Genomic DNA, 11,385 nt, shown 5'->3' on the forward strand with positions numbered 1-11,385 from the left:
TATGTGCAACAGTTTGAACATGTAAGAATTTGGGAAAATTTTCCTCATGACCTCTTTTTGTATAGAGTCTAACAAAGAATATAGAAAATTAAGAGATAAATAGAAAAGTAACTATAATTTTAAAAATATGAAGTACATTTATAATAGCTCTTTCAGTATCCTTATCGACTGATTATATTATCTGTATCATTCCTTGGTGTGCTTATTTTGATTAATTTTCTCCTCGTAAGAGTCATATTTTCCTGCTATTTTACATGCCTGCTAATTTTTTATTGGATGCCAGACATTCTGAAGTTCATTGTGTTGGGATGCTGGATTTCTAATATTCTAATATTCTTTTACATATTTTGAGGCTTCGTTTTGGGATGTAGTTATATAATTTGAAATCTGTTGATCCTTTCATGGTTGGCTTAGCTTTGTTAGAACAGAACAGGTTTTAATCTAGGGCTAATTTGGCCACACTACTGGGGCACTATCCTTCTGGGGACTCTGATGCTTCATGTATTATGGAGTCTTTCCACTCTGGTTGGTGGAAACAAGAATTTATCCCCTGCCCTTTGTGACTTCCAGGGGTTGTTTTGTCTACTCATACCCAGTAGCACATTCTTTGTTCTCATTCTTCACACAGATGTCCAGATTCACATATAGCCACAGTTCTCTAGAGATCTCTCTGTGCAGCTCCCTCCCCTCTAGTACCCTACATTGCAAATTCTGCATCTCGTTCTTTTTTTATAAATGTATTTTTTATTGGTGTTCAATTTGCCAACATATAGAATAACACCCAGTGCTCATCCCGTCAAGTGCCCACCTCAGTGCCCGTCACCCAGTCACACCCCCCCCCGCCCACCTCTCCTTCCACCACCCCTAGTTCGTTTCCCAGAGTTAGAGGAGTCTTTCATGTTCTGTCTCCCTTTCTGATATTTCCCACTCATTTTTTCTCCCTTTATTCCCTTTCACTATTTTTTATATTCCCCAAATTAATGAGACCATATAATGTTTGTCCTTCTCCGATTGACTTATTTCACTCAGCATAATACCCTCCAGTTCCATCCACGTTGAAGCAAATGGTGGGTATTTGTCATTTCTAATGGCTGAGTAATATTCCATTGTATACATAAACCACATCTTCTTTATCCATTCATCTTTCAATGGACACTGAGGCTCCTTCCATAGTTGGGCCATTGTGGACATTGCTGCTAGAAACATCGGGGTGCAGGTGTCCCGGCGTTTCATTGCATCTGTATCTTTGGGGTAAATCCCCAGCAGTCTGCATCTCATTCTTTCCCTTAATTCCCTACTCTGTATTTTCAACTCAGGGATACAGTTGCACTATTTTAGTTTCCCCTCCCTGTGCTCTGTTCTAGAAATTCTCTTTAGATGGTCAGCAATGGTACTTGTGGGGCACACTTCATTTGTTTCCCTTCCCTCAGGAGATTTCTACCCTGTACTATCTATTTTCCAATATTTGAAAGATGCCGTTTCATACATTTTGTTTGGTTTTCTAGTTTTTAAGGTAGGAGGGCAAATTTAATCCCTTTTAATGATGTATAACTAAAAGCACAAGTTATTAATTCTATCTTTGAAAGCTTCTTTGCACTTTAGTACAATAAATCTTAGATTCACCTTGTATCTTCCCTGCCCTGGACTAGGAATTAGCTGTTTCTCCAAGGCACCCTCATTAACATCAGTTGGAAATAGTTTACAGAGACTGAAACTTGGACAACAGAGAAGCTAATTGTAATCATCTCTTTGTTGGGATAAATACACAATTTTTAAATTATTCTGTGGAAATTGGTTTGTTTAGATTTTCCATTTCTTCTGGAATCTGTTTCTGTGATTGTCTTACTTTTATTTTGAAATAATTTTAGATTCACAGAAGTTACAAATGTGGTACAAAGAGTTCCAATATATCATTCCCATAATGATAACATCTTACATAACCATGGTACATTTGTGAAAACTATCAAAGTAACATTTTACAATACCTTAAATATTTTATTTAGATTTCACTAGTTTATGCACTAATGTCTTTTTTCTGTTTTAGGATCCAATCCAGGATATTACATTATTTTTAGTCATCCTGTGTCCTCACTTTCTTCTAAATGTGACAGTTTCTCAGTTTTTCCTTCTCTTTCTTGACCTTGATACTTTTGAAGATACTGTTTGGTCAGGTATTTAGTAGAGTGCCTCCAAATTTTGGTGAGTTTGGTGTTTTCTTATTATTAAACTGAGACTATGTATTTGGGGGAAGAATACCAGAGAAGTACCCTTCTTATTACATGTTAGGGGCATGTGAGATCAACATGATTTACCAGTGGGGTGCTAACCTTAAAAACTTGAATAAAGTGGTTTCTGTCACTTTTCTTCACTGAAAAGTTATTATTTTTTTCCTTTTCATATTTTGTTAGAAGCTAGTAAACTTAACTGAGATCAGTTTATATAAATTATGTTTTCAAAAAAAATCATTTCATGTACATCTCAAATTTATTTGCATTGTTGCCTTGTACAGGTTTCTTAAACATTCTCTATTTCCTAATTGATGACTGTTTCCCTACTGGCATTGTGTTTAGATTTTCCTCCTATCTTTTGTTCCTTGAATAGGTAGTCTAGGTGTTAATTGTTCAATTTTATTTAAAATTTGTTTTTATTATATTGATTTCCCTTTTCTGTTTTCTTTCAGTAGACTTTATCATTCTTTTTCTAATTTTTTTCTCTTCTTAATTTGGATTTAATAATTAATTCATTTATTTTAATTCTTTAATTTTTCATTAGATATAAGCCTTTTTTAGTCTATGAGTTTGTAGCACTACAGTTAAAGGCCATAGATTCTAATCTATCATAATTTTATTATTGTTTTCAAGAAGTACTGTGGCTTCAATTTGTATTTATCATTCTCAAACAGTAGTTGTTGATTTTTATTTATCAATAGAAAGTGTTTTGGCTTTTTGAGATTGCTACTCGTTTCTCATTGGTTCAGAGATATTGCTTTACTTCAAATTTTTGAACATATTGTACTTCATAGAAGAATCCCACTTGCCTTCAACTCATACTTGACCCATTTAGCACATTATGGAGTTCTTCAGGCTGCTGCTCTACAGGCCAATTTTTAGCTAACATTCAACATAACCTTTGCTGCAGAGTCCCAGGCATTTGGTTTCCCAAAGTCTACTCCCATTGCATTTAGTTACTTTATTTTTACTCAACATCCTCAAGTTTAATTTCTTAGACTTTCATAAGCCTTTTAAAATAATATTAACTATTGCAATCCCTGAAATACATTTATTTTATTTATTTATTTAGTTAGTTAGTTAGTTATTTTTTATCGGAGTTCAATTTGCTAACATATAGCATAACACCCAGTGCTCATGCCATCAAGTGCCCCCCTCAGTGCCTGTCACCCAGTCACCCTCATCCCCCACCCACCTCCCTTTCCACCACCCCTTGTTCGTTTCCCAGAGTTAGGAGTCTCTCATGTTCTCTCTCCCTCCTGAAATACATTTCTGTAAAATTCAAGAGGGATTGGCTTTGGCTATAAAGAAATGGAAGGGAGAATTTGGGAAAGTCATTAGAGAAACAAAACAGTAGGCATCCGTAGGATGAATGAATAATATTAAAATTCTACTAATGAAGGTAATACACCATCTGGTTATCTTGAGATAAAGCAGAAAAACAATCATGACTAGGCACAGGAAAGATGGAACAATAGTGATAAAGATGTGTTATCAATTTAAGATGATAAGCAATTGGAGAATGATCACATATCAAATGTTCCCATTTATATTTTTGACTGAGCTAGTTTGGGTGAGCATATTTCTCACCTGTAAGGTAAATGATAGAGGAAAGCATATTTTACTGTAATAAGGTATGAAAGATTAGTCAGGGAGACATGGTTGATAACTGTTGCATAATTTTCAGAAACTAAATGGATATTTTACTCAGCTTAATGATTTAAACTTAATTTTCATTCTTATTTACCTTTACTTTTATCCAAATTAATTTTTAAAATTTGGTATTTTATCCTACAATTAGTATTTACCTTGTGGTAAGAACTTGTTTTGTAGTAGAAGTTGGAAGAAGTTTTGAGTTTTAGAATAAGAAAGTAAGTGGTAAAACAAATGAGAAAATAAATATGTAATAGAGAAAAGAATTTTGAAGGCAAAAATTAGCTGTTGGAACACAGAATAAAGGATATGAATATACTTAGAGTTAGCAGAGGCAGCCTTTCTGAATAAGTGATTTCTAATCTACAACACCTGAAGATAGTAATTTAAAGGATCTATATAAGAGGATTTCTGAAAGGTGGAGCACCTGTATGAAGCCCCAGGAAATGGGAAAGGTTATGGCATGTTTTAGTAGCTGAAGAAATGCACTGGGATAATATATAGGGAACAAAAGATGCCAAAGGCTTGAGATAAATTTGTGTAAATAACATAGATCCTTTTTATTCATGGTTATGTACTTAGGGTTTTATTCTAAGATTTTTAAAAAAACATTGAAAAAATTACATAGAGCCATCTGATAATGTTAGAAATGTAGATGACTAGAACCTACTCTTCTAAATTCTGATTCACTCAGTCTCAAGTGGATATGTAAAAGGTAGTGTATATAAGAAGCTCCCTCTATAATTTTGATCCAACTAATATGAGAACTACTGACTTTTTCTCTTTGCCTACTCACACTTTATAGTTCTCAATATGAACTTTCATAATTTTCTGAGGCCTTCTTGCCTTTTAAAATTTTCATGACAGCTTCTCAGGATTTTATGACCTTTTTACTTGTTGTGCACATACTTCTCAATTTATCACTATTTTTACTCTAGAAGGCCCCCTACTCATCCCCTGTACAGGAAAATAGCATTTGTTTATTTTCTTGTTTTCTTTCAGACATTGATTTTGCAACTGAAACCAACAAGTTATCTTCAGGAGAAAGCAGTTATGAAGTAAATTCATACCATCGGGAGACAATGAAAAGGAGTAAAACCTTCAACCTCATGAGGTTTATTCTCAGAAATGACCCACAGTGCAGAATTGAATTTGGGAGAGAACAGGGGCCTAACATAGGATGTTATAGTCAAATGACACTTATAAAACATATATCTCTTCCTCTACATCAGAGAATTCACACTAGTGAGAAATCCTATGAATGTAAGGAATGTAGGAAGGGCTTTAGAAAATATTCATGCCTTACTGAACATTTGAGAGACCATAATGGTGTGAGACCCTATGAATGTAAGGAATGTGGAAAGGCCTTTATAGTTCTCCAGCATTTTATTAGACATAAAAAAATTCACACTGATTTGAAACCCTATGAATGTAATGGATGTGAGAAGGCCTTTAGGTTTTATTCACAGCTTATTCAACATCAGATCATTCATACTGGTGTAAAACCCTATGAATGTAGGCAATGTGGGAAGTCTTTTAGACGTTATTCTCACCTTACTGAACATCAGAAAATTCATATTGGTTTGAAACCCTATAAATGTAAGGAATGTGGGGAAACTTTTAGATTGTATCGACATATGTGCCTACATCAGAAAATTCATCATGGTGTGAAACCCTATATATGCAAGGAATGTGGGAAGGCCTTTGGTCATCGTTCAAGTCTTTATCAACATAAGAAAATTCATTCTGGTGAGAAACCATATAGATGTAAACAATGTGGAAAGGCCTTCGTTCGCAGCTATCTACTTATTGAACATCAAAGAAGTCATACTGGCGAGAAACCTCATGAATGTAAGGAATGTGGAAAGGCCTTTAGTAGGGGCTCAAGCCTCCTTAAACATAAGAGAATTCATAGTAGTGAGAAACTCTATGATTGTAAGGAATGCGGGAAGGCCTTTTGCAGAGGCTCTCAACTTACACAACATCAAAGAATTCATACTGGTGAGAAGCCACATGAATGCAAAGAATGTGGGAAGACATTTAAGCTTCATTCATACCTTATTCAACATCAGATAATTCATACTGATTTGAAACCATATGAATGTAAACAATGTGGGAAAGCCTTCAGTCGTGTTGGAGACCTTAAAACACATCAGTCAATTCATGCAGGGGACAAACCCTTTGAATGTAAGGAATGTGGGAAAACCTTTAGACTTAATTCTCAACTGGTTTATCATCAGACAATTCATACAGGTTTAAAACCATATATATGTAAAGAATGTAAGAAGGCCTTTCGTTCTATCTCAGGTCTTTCTCAACATAAGAGAATTCATACTGGTGAAAAACCTTATGAATGTAAAGAATGTGGCAAAGCCTTTAATCGTAGTGATCGACTTACTCAACATCAGAGAATTCATACTGGTGTGAAACCACACAAATGTAAGGAATGTGGAAAGGCCTTTACTCGTTGCTATCAACTTACTCAACATCAAAGATTTCATAATAGTGAGAAACTCTTGATGTAATAATAAAAAAGCACTTAGCTTTGGCACATCTTTTACCATTATCACTGTTCTACCACCTAATGATGTTATGGTAAAGATAAAATTATTTAAGATAAAATTTAAATACTTAGAGGGGCATTTTGCACATAATATTTGCTTAGTAAGTATTGTGGTTTTTAATGATAATCACTATTTTTTAAAAGGTTTTATTTATTTATTTATTCATGAGAGACACACACAGAGAGAGGCAGAGACACAGGCAGAGGGAGAAGCAGGCTCTATGCAGGGAGCCCGACGCGGGACTCGATCTGGGTCTCCAGGATCATGCCCTGGGCCGAAGGCAGGCGCTAAACTGCTGAGCCACCCACAGATCCCCGATAATCACTATTAATGCTATACATAAATTCATGTAGAAAGAAGACACTATAAGCATTTTTTTTAATGTATCAAGGTTCATCCATATTTTCTTCAGATAATTCATTCTGGACAAAATTCCATAGAATATATTAAGACTTTTTTTATTCAAAGCTCAACATCCTGAAGACTAATAATAAGAAACCCTGTGCCTTTATTGAATATTGAGAGTTCAGCTGTTGAAAAATTGGAGAGTAGTTTGAAGAAACTTTCTTACAATAAGTTCTACAATACAGATAACACACAATCCACATGCCCTACAATGGAAAGAAATTAAAAAAGAACAATTTGGTAGCCAAAGACCTAGGTTGACTTGGAAAAGTTTTTCTTCAAGTTTTTGAAAGTTTTCAAATTTATGTAAAAGGTACAATAGTGTCATAGTGAAATTTGTTTGCCTCCACCTAAATTCAATGTATATCTCTCACATAAATATGAACATGTATATATACAGATGCACATATACCATATATCATTCTCATTACATATTGTTTTTTTCAAAGATTTATTTATTTATTCATGACACAGAGAGAGAGGCAGAGATACAGGCAGAGGGAGAACCAGACACCTTGCAGGGAGTCTGATGTGGGACTCAATCCTGGATCCCGGGATCATGACCTGAGCCAAAGGCAGGCACCCCAACCGTTGAGCCACCCAGGTGTCCCTTCTTATTACATATTGAGTATATTTACATATGTCATTTTGCTGTGTTTTTTCAGTGAACGTTTTAGATATCACTTCACCTCTAATAAAAAGCCAACATACAACTCTTAGAATTAAGGATAGGGCACCTGGGTGGCTCAGTGGTTGAGCATCTGCCTTTGGGTCAGGTTGTGGCCCCAGGGTCCTGGGATCAGGTCCTACAACAGGCTCCCTGCAGGGAGCCTGCTTCTCCCCCTGCCTATATCTCTGCCTTTCTCTCTGTGTCTCTCATGAATAAATAAATAAAATCTTTTTAAAAAATTAAGGATAAAAAAATAAAATAAAAATTAAGGATAATATTCTAGATGATGATTAAACCATTATTACCTAAAAAGCACTAATAATAACCTTATATTGTTCTATAATATTCAGCCCATTTACAAATTTCTCTGATTGGTTAAACAATGTATTCTAGGAGTGCTGGCTTTTTAAAACACCAAAAACCAAACCAAGCTCATATATTTTATATGACTATGGCTTATTGGGTCCAGTAAGAATTGATCAAGAATTTACTCTCCACCTCCTTACATTTTTTGAAGACTCAAAAGAAGTAAGCTATATAATATAATTCCATATTTGTCCTTCTTTTTCTCAAAGTGGGCTTAACTTGTTCCTCTATCCCTTGTATTTATTGTGAACTGAAGCTTATGTCTAGAGGTTTGATTAAGTTTCAGATTAAACATTTTTTACAAGACTGCTTCATAGATAAGTGTATTTGATATAAAATATCAAATACAAGTGATACAAGTGAAACATTGTTTGATCTCTTCACTCATATATTGACCACAAGTTCTCTCCATTGTATTGGTACATTTTTTCTTTGCAATTAGTAATTCCTGTAAAGTCACATTGGCACTCCAACTGAGAAATTTAAACAGGCTATTATTTTAAAGAAATTTTTTAAAAAACCTGCCAAAACTCATTTTATATTTACCCTTTCCCATGCTCTTCATGATTTCCCACTTCCAATTCCCAATGGTCTAAATTTCCATCTGGTATCATCTTCCTTCAGCTTGAAGAACAATTTAGCATTTCTTGGAGTGCATATCTACTAGTAGTGAATTTTCAGTTACCTTTACTGAATATCTTTGTTCTTAAAGGATTGTCTTTCTTGCTATAGAATTATGGAGTTTGTTGTGTAGTTTTTTTAAAAAAATATATTGTATCACTGACTTCTGTCCTCTGTAGGTTGTGATGAGAAGTCATTTGACTTATTTTTCCCCTGTATGTATCATTTATCTCTGCATGCTTTCAAGATTTTTCATTATCTTTGGTTTTCATCTATTTGAGTATGCTGGTCTAAGTATGGTTTATGTTACTCTTTTTGGAGTTCTCTGAGTCTCTGAAATATGTACACACATGCTTTTCCCCAAATTTCAGAAACTTTTGTCCACATCCAGATTTATTTTCTGCCCTTGCTTCTTCTGGGATTCCAAGTACTCATGTTAAATCTTTTGATATTATCCCACAGGTCACTGGCTGTTATCTTCAACGTTTTTACTCTTTTTCATATGGATAATATCTATTGCTCTATCTTCAAGTTTATTCTTTTTCTTGTCAGCTCAATTATGCTGTTAAGCTTATCTATCAAATGTTTGATACTGTACTTTTCAGTTCTATTATCTTCATTTGGTGCTTTTTTTTATAGTTTGTTTCTTTACTAAGATTTCCTGTTTCTTCATTGTATATTTTGGCAATGCTTTTGAGTCCAGTGAAAATCGTTCATATATTGATTCACGATAAAAAAATAAGTAAAATTATTATTCACTTGTGAAAAGTATCAATTTCAAGAAATATTCCTACCTTTTTAGCTAGGTCACAAAAACAGGTTTCCTTTCCTTGGAGTTTCAGATTTTTGTGTTCATATGCAGTGTGATACTGGTGAAAAAATCACACTGTCATTTTGGGGGGTCCCGATTATGAAATATTTACCAAGTATTTTTTTTTAAGGAAAACCTTGGAGTTCAAAATACAGTAAATCTTTGTAAAACATCAACCATTCAACCAATGAGCACTGGCAAAGAACATAAGATAAACAAATTCATTGTTTTCTGTTTCAACAGTTCCATAAAGTGACAATGATTCATAATATTTACATGCATATATTAAATCATCATACTTCTCATACTGTGGAACACTCAATTAGGGAGACACCAAGCTCTTTAAAATTCCAAGGAATTCACATTTTTAACCTCATATAACTGGTTAATTATAAGAGAAATTATTTTTTCATATCTAGTGGAAATTCTTTTTTTACATATATAAAATATTTTTAAATAATCTATGCTATGGGGACACCTGGGTGGCTCAGCAGTTGAGCATCTACCTTCAGCTCAGGGCATGATCCCGGGATCTGGGATTGAGTCCCACATAGGGCTCCTTGCAGGGAGCCTGCTCCTCCCTCTGCCTGGGTCTCTGCCTCTCTCTGTGTGTCTTTCATGAATAAATAAAATCTTTCTTAAAAAATAAATATCTATGCTATGAATCTGATTTTGTAGGCTGCAAGTTGACAACATTTCTATTTGATTTGGAAGTCTTTTGAGGCAAAATTTACCCAGAGTATTAACTAGGCAATATTTCATATCGTACAACTCATCTAAAGCTAGAGGAGAATACATGTAGCTTTATTAATTTTGAATTTTTGATATTGTTAGAAAGATCTTTTATGGGTAGCTGACTGGTGGCTTCAAGTTCTTTTTACTTTTTATAAAATATTTTTAGGGACACTTGGGTGGCTCAGTGGTTGAGCATATGCCTTTGGTTCAATAAAATATTTCCAGGGTCCTGGAATCAAGTCCCAAAAGCCTGCTTCTCCCTCTGCCTATGTCTCTGCCTCTCTTTGTGTTTCTCATGAATAAATAAATAAAATCTTTAAAAATATGTATATTTTTAGTCTTTTTCATAATATCCTAACAAAACTTCCATAACTACAATAATTTGTCTTCCTGTACTTCCACCTAAAATTTGATTGTATATGTAAGACACAGAGCCATTTTATAGATATACAGTTATAAGTTCAGATTGTGTTTCAACGTTATTTAAAATTTTGGTTTTCCATTTAATTCTGATTTCAGGCAACTAATTTTATCCATTCCTTTTTGGTTATCAAAAGAAAAACTTTCATCAAATGTATGTATTTGCTGCAAATGTCTCACAATATTCTCTACTTTATTTACTTAATTTTTTTTACATTATCGAACAGGTTTTGTTTGCTTTGTTCATAGCAAATTGCAACTGGCATTTGTTGTGAAATTTATAGTACTTCGTCCAGTCTCTTATTTTTTACTCTTCTGGCCATAGTACAGGTCTCTACTTGACTATGCATCATTAGTAAGCTTTCATTTTAAGTTTTAAAATCTGTACATACTTATCTAACCTAGAATAATAATTTAATCATAACTAAATAAGTACTTATATCTAATTACCAATTATTTCCTTCATATCACTGTAAATCATGTCTTCATAAAATATCCAAATAAACACATCAATTGCTTGACATCAGCGAGATCAGTGATGTGTTTATGTGTAACACTAGAAACAACATATACATGTGAAATGAACACTATATTACATCTATGCAATGCAATGAAGTGAAATGTAGTCTTACCAAAACAATAAAGTTGCCAGTAATGGTAAAATTTTTTATACTGCTTTTGTTTTTATATTTAACTAATTAGAATGAGATGAAATTTAAATCAATTTCTCAGTCACACTAGCTTTGTGTCTTAGAAAGTTCAATTTTATGGCCATATAAAATATATTAGACGTTTGGGAATGAGATGAGCATAAAAAAATGACAACAAAGTATCTGTCCAATATTACTAGGTATTACAATAATGCAGATTGGACATAAGGAAGATTCACTACAGCTATTATGGTAGAAAAAA

General features: G+C 33.8%; 1 protein-coding gene across 6 annotated transcripts in view; it reads left to right on the forward strand.

Annotated features, from left to right (window-relative positions):
- Positions 1-9,806, forward strand: part of ZNF404 (zinc finger protein 404) — a 25,189-nt gene extending 15,383 nt beyond the window's left edge. For 5 of the 6 annotated variants that reach the window (XM_041743935.1, XM_041743939.1, XM_041743936.1 and 2 more), the window contains exon 4: positions 4,884-9,806. In XM_041743935.1, the coding sequence (XP_041599869.1) occupies positions 4,884-6,406 (1,523 nt within the window). In that variant the 3' untranslated portion in view covers positions 6,407-9,806. Of the gene's footprint in view, positions 1-2,044; positions 2,200-4,883 lie in introns of all 6 variants that reach the window. The other variant, XM_041743940.1, reaches the window with a different exon arrangement.
- Positions 9,807-11,385: the final 1,579 nt, after the last annotated feature.

Source organism: Vulpes lagopus, chromosome 2, assembly GCF_018345385.1.
Source record: "Vulpes lagopus strain Blue_001 chromosome 2, ASM1834538v1, whole genome shotgun sequence".
NCBI classification, from domain to species: Eukaryota; Metazoa; Chordata; class Mammalia; order Carnivora; family Canidae; genus Vulpes; species Vulpes lagopus.